The sequence below is a fragment of the Crocodylus porosus genome, unplaced genomic scaffold, assembly GCF_001723895.1.
Source record: "Crocodylus porosus isolate Cpor-Errol unplaced genomic scaffold, CroPor_comp1, whole genome shotgun sequence".
NCBI lineage: Eukaryota > Metazoa > Chordata > Crocodylia > Crocodylidae > Crocodylus > Crocodylus porosus.
In genome coordinates this window covers 167181839-167187838 of record NW_017728906.1, presented here as the reverse complement: position 1 = coordinate 167187838, position 6000 = coordinate 167181839, and the positions used below count along the sequence as shown (strand labels likewise).

Sequence of the window (6000 nt, the reverse complement as noted above, 5' to 3'; positions counted from 1 at the left end):
CCTCCACCTTTCCCATGACCTCCTCAACCTCATCGACCAGATGAGAGACTCACTGCTTCTTGACCGGCTGCTGTTTGAAAACCCCTGTGCTAAGGAATTTCCTGAAGGTACTCAATATTTAGGTAGTTTTGGCTTTCAGTGTCTTGTATAGAAGTTGAGGATGCTTACCACCATCTGAAGTAGGTACTCCCTACAAGATGGACAATGAATGTTGGAGAACATCTTGGGGATTGGTGTTAAATTACACATCTTGGTGCTCCTTAAGCATACAGTTTTCATCCTTCATGCGGGCTTTTTTTAAATTTATAAATGAAGAGCTATCTTAATTAAATCTTTAACAGGTTATTTTAATATTATTAGGCTTCTTGAGTAAGTTTTCCATTTTTCTTTGTGCCTTTGCATATTAACTTGTTTTTTGTTTTTTTTCTTTGCCCTTTTTCATTATAATTTCTTTCATTAGATGATATGCTTTAGAAATACTTTCCAGGTTATTTATGTCTCTACAAAATATTTTCAATATACTTTGTATTCTGCACTCAAATAGTTAAAGCAATCAAGAAAAAATGGAAGCACAGTTAATATAGTGTGCTAACTAGTATGCAAGTTGCTGCATTTTACTAGCATCTATGATCTTTATCTGCATTGTTACTTAATATTCTGAATATAGATGAACATAATAGTACTGCCCATACTTAGTTTACCTGACATTTTGCATAAAAGATCCTGTTTCCAGATGGCTGTCTACTCTGTGAGATGGTAATTTTCTTACTGAGATTACTTTTGTTTCTTACCTCTTTAATTTCATTGAAGTTTTCTTAAATTTTATGTGGAAGAAGAACAGAATTAATCTACCTTCCATGTACAAATTATTGTGTGCGCTTTTATCATGTCCCTACTTACACAAGTAGACTATCCTTGGCTTTTCAGTGTCTCTTGGTGTTCCCTTGCCACTAATTTTTGTAACTAATTTCTATGAGCTTCTGCTAACTTGTAAAATACTGTTTTTAAGATAAACACCCAATATAGCATACAGCCTTTTTTAGTAAGACTGGCTAGGCACATTGGTTGGGCATGTAGTAGTTAAGTGTTCTATACACTGAGATCTTGATAATAGTTTCATAGTTGGTAGGGTTGGAAGGGAGCCCTGCGGCCGAACAAGTCCCGACAGTATTTTAAGGCAGGAAAGAATGCTGTGGTCAAACAACTGTGGTGAGGTGATTATTGAGCCTCCTTTTGAACACCCCCAGGGTAGGAGCCAGCACCACTTCTCTTGGAAGTTGGTTCCAGATCCTAGCCGCCCTGACCGTGAAGTAGCGCCTCCTGATGTCTAGCCTAAATCTACCCTCTGCCAGCTTGTGACCGTTATTCCTGGTCACTCCTGGTAGTGCTCGGGGGAACAGGGACTCCCCCAGTGCCTGCTGGTCCCCTCTGACTAGTTTGTAACAGGCCACTAGATCCCCCCTCAGCCTTCTCTTGTGGAGGCTGAACAGGTTCAGGTCCCGTAGCTTCTCCTCGTAGGGCCTGCCCTGCTGCCCCCTGATCATGCGAGTGGCCCTCCTCTGGACCCTCTCCATGTTGTCCACATCCCTCCTGAAGTGCGGCACCCAGAACTGGACGCAGTACTCCAGCTGCAGCCTGACCAATGTCATATAGAGGGGGAGGATCACCTCCTTGGACCTGCTCATGATGCATGTGTGGATGCATGTGGACAAGGTGCAGTTAGTCTTCCTGACTGCATCCCTACATTGGTGGCCCATGTTCATCCTGGAGTCTGTAATGACTCCAAGATCCTTTTCTGCCTCTGTGCTGATGAGAAGGGAGTTCCCCAGCCTGTATGTATGCTGCTGGTTCTTTCTTCCTAGGTGCAGAATAATGTATTCTTTTAAACTATGATACTGTGAACACTAGGCTTTTAATATGAAATGCTGCAAACATATATCTTGTATTTAATGGGTCTGTTTAACAGGGAATAAAACCCCTCCCTGCCCCCTTCACCTCAGGGGGACATGCTGGCCAGCATCTGGCCGGGCCCCCACCTATGCCACTGGAGAGTTGAAGGTGGGTGGGGACCCTGACTGGGACGTAGCCCCTGTCATCATGTTCTGGGGAATGTAAGCTTCTTCCCAATGGGGGCTGTGCTGTGGGTGGGAGCGGAGTGAGCAGACCTACACCGGGTGCGAGCAGCGGAGGTGGTGGCCCGGGCTGGCAGACCCCAGCTGTGGTCACCAGGTAGGAGAGGGGATGGAGGGGGAATCCTTGTCCCCTTTGCTTTCAGGGGCCATGCTCGACTGGTGTCTAGCCATGCTCCCACCCCACCTCTGGGGAAGCGAGGGCTGCTCTGCCCCAGCCAAGCAGATCCTTCCTGGGGTCCCTGGGGAGGGGAAAATAATCCCCTTTCCTCCCCTCCTTTGCCTTAGGGTGCTATGCTGAGCCCATGTCTGGCCAGGGCTGGGGTTTGGCCATGCTCCACCCCCTACTTTCCCCCTCCTCCATGTCAGTCGCATCCTGGCTGGAGTCCCTGCAGGCCAGGGTCAGGGTTTAAACTCCCAGCCCCCATCACACCCGAGCTCCCTGGGCCTGGCCATGCCCCCTCCCTGGCTTGCATTTCCAGAATCAAAAGTGAATGTCTGTTCACTTGCTTGCCAATCCAATCTATGTAGGTTAGACTAACCTCCAAAGATTGAATCAATTCAGGCTTGGGTTTTTTTAATGTCCTTACTTAGTCTAGATAGCATGGTACTCACTGAATCAAGATGCCAGGAGAACAAAATTAGCGGTTAATATACAGTTAGTGGTTTTTTGGGTGAATTTATTTGCTCTTTATGAGAATGTGTTCAATGTAGCTTCCAAACTAATTAAAATAAATTTTAAAGTTGGTCCTCTTCATGTGACTTAAACTGACTCTACATTTTGTGCCATTATGATTCTACTCAACATGACTATTTGTCCAGTGACCATTCTTTCCTGTTAATTTGCAAAATGTCTCTGACACAGTGCCAGGTAACCCACATCCAAGCCAATACAGAAGGCACTTTGGCCCATATTTCAATACTCTTAATGCACTAAACCCCGAAACCTCTGGAAGCTTGTTGGTTTTTCTCTTCTTTTTTCATTATACTTTTTTAAAAGGTTGTGGTGATTTGTTGCTGTGATGGTGCAGAAATTTTTGCCTCACATTTAAATATCTTCACACTAATCATTTGGAAATTGAAAGGTAACAACTTCTTTCGTAAATAGCTATACCCCCAAGCAATTTTGTGGCTACTAATCCAAAACATGTTCTTGACACAGTAGGGACTTGGTGCTGTAGGCCTCTGAAGACCTAGGTTCTCAGAGGTCAAGGACAGAGAACTCAGCTCTGTGCCCCCGTGCCCTTCCCTTCCCCTGGTAGCTGCAGACACTAACAGTAAAAATAAATCTCCCAAGCTCCACTTTCAAATGTATCCCACTTATTAATGGTTAACAGTAGATTTTAGGTCTGTGGTCTGAAATTTTACAATGGGCACTTACCAGTCAAAATTGGTAAGCTGCTAGGAACTCATTTTCAGTATGAAATGAGTTTGAGGTTTAGAGGAAGGGCTAGGTAGGCTTCATAGATGTGGTTTTTGGGCTAGTCAGGGTGTTCATGATTTGTTTTAAAATATAGTGGAGAGTTACTGTGTTTCAGAGTAGTAAGATGTATTTGTAATTTTATCTTTCAACACAGCAGTCAGCAATATTTTTCTGCAGCAGCCTGGAATGGCACAGCTTACATGTGAGACAGACCGGTGCTAGGACCTGGTAACCACTATTGTTTCTCTCCCTGCCTATCTAAGGCACAACACAGGCAACGCTCCTCACCATGCAGCATGGGCAAAGCCCTGGTTTGGTGGGTTGGATTCATTGGCTCTCTGGGCCATAGGTTGTTGCTCTGATAAGTTGTTTGTTCCCTAAATTGTAGAAAAGGATGGTGATGAATTTAAATATAACTATACTATAAGTCATTGCATTTACAAGAACTTAAGCATTCTTTATGTAATGACAACTGTTACTTTACTGTTAGTTTATCAGCTCAAGTGTTGCTCGTTTGTATAGCCTAGCACTTGTTTTTAAGGTAACTGTCAATTAAAAACTATCAGACAATAAAAAAGAATGCAAGGTGCAGAGACTGAATTGACTATACACTGTTATCTGAATAGTGCTGAAAAGTTCACTATTATTTCACAGTGCATTTTTTAAAAAAACTTCTTTTCTTCTTTCACAGGAAAGATGATAAAGATTATGCTTTAAAACAAATAGAAGGTACTGGAATTTCTATGTCTGCATGCAGAGAAATAGCAGTAAGTAATATTAGAACTTTTTACTAGCAGTAAGATTTTATTAACTGATTGGATGAATGCATCTGAGTTCGTATGAGTTATCTGCTTTTCTGAATCTGGAAAGTAATGTTTACATTCTGAGATTTAAAGTAGCCCCATGCCCTTAAAGACTTAAACTTGGTAACTTCTTGCTTAAAAACAACTTCTTTTTCTTCAGTTCAATGGTATGATTTCATGCATTATTTTTAAACCTGTGATTTAAATAGCTGAGTTTAATGTTGGCATGTATTGTTTTTTAATTTTTCCCCAAAAAATTATTGGTTGGTAAAGATTAAATATTTTGAGCTGTCTTTGTTAACTGAAGAGAGAGAGTGAGCAGCGTCCACTTACCAGAGGCACATCAACATACAACTTTCTCTATGTTCATATATATATTAGTGATATTGTTTAACATGCATTTACTCAGATTAATTTTTGCATCTTTATTATGTTAGCAAATGATGATTCTTTTTTTACAGAATGGTTATTAAGTTTTTACCTTTGTGTCAAGCTCTGTTTGGATAGGAAATTAATTTTGGTTAAGTGTACAAAATGTTAAATAAAAAAACTTAAATAGAACAGCATGTGCTGGATATAAAAGAAAAATAAATGTTTCCAAACATGCTTTGCTTTTAAGAATGACTTATTAAAAAGGGACTATTTGTATTAAGTGAATTTGATTACTTGGTTTTGGTTGCACTGCTCTGATACATGGGTGAGATCTAGCTTTATATACATCTAGCTTTCATTGATTGGAAGAGGAAAACAAACCTCTGTCTTTAAACTTCCAATTGGTTTCTTAACTTTGAGCAAACTAATCATTGAAGCAGTTTGGTCTGACTTCCTTTAAAATAATTGCATCAGTTTTTTGTACTGCTTTAGATTCATTTAAAGTAAATATTTTATAATATAATAAACTCAGGTCTTAAAGTAACTTAGCTGTTGTAAATTTAATATCACAGAGATACTTTTTGTTTTATAAAAATAAACCTATTTTTATAAACCCCAGTATATTTGTGATTAAATATTAATCAGTATCTGAAATAAAAATGTTGATATTTTTCTCTGTATTAAAATAAGAAACACCTTAAATCATTGTTAACCTTATCACACAAATTATTGGCAGTTATCTAGTAACTTTTTGTTTTGGATATAATCTTTTACTGTTTATTTTCTTCTTTTCCTTTTTCCCCACTTCAAAAGTGTATTCTCTGAAATGTAATGTGCAGCTATCCCATTACGAGGGGAAATTTTAAAACAAAGTCTCCAAAGTGTGTTGGCAGATACCAAAGACAATGGAATGAATGTATTTGATTCAATGTACTTCTGATTGCCTTTTACATATTGTGTCTTTATGGAGTGTTTTTCCTAATACTTTGTATAAAGAAGTCAGCTCCATTGACTCTGTTTTTAAAATGCTATGTTTCAGTACTTTCCAGCTTCTGGAAAGTATCGATTCATTATGTAGACTATTGAAAATGATCATTCTTATATCTGTCAGCTCGCTAGTTACAGTTTGTGATAATAAAATACTTCTAATGATTTCATTGCACAAATTTGATTTAACAGTGCTCTTACATGTATTGTTTTCTTTTTTTGGTTAAAATGTCAGTTACTGCTACCCACAGCATAAACTCAAAAATGCTTTGTTCAAGGTCATGTT

At 39.5% G+C, this 6000-nt stretch overlaps 1 protein-coding gene across 3 annotated transcripts in view; it reads left to right on the top strand.

The window, feature by feature from the left end:
- CDK8 (cyclin dependent kinase 8) overlaps positions 1–6000 on the top strand; it is a 124684-nt gene that overhangs the window by 51990 nt on the left and 66694 nt on the right. For 2 of the 3 annotated variants that reach the window (XM_019530159.1, XM_019530158.1), the window contains exon 2: positions 4244–4319. The exons of the other annotated variant lie outside the window; for it this stretch is intronic. In XM_019530159.1, the coding sequence (XP_019385704.1) occupies positions 4244–4319 (76 nt within the window). The remainder of the gene's footprint in view (positions 1–4243; positions 4320–6000) is intronic. 3 annotated transcript variants of the gene reach the window in all.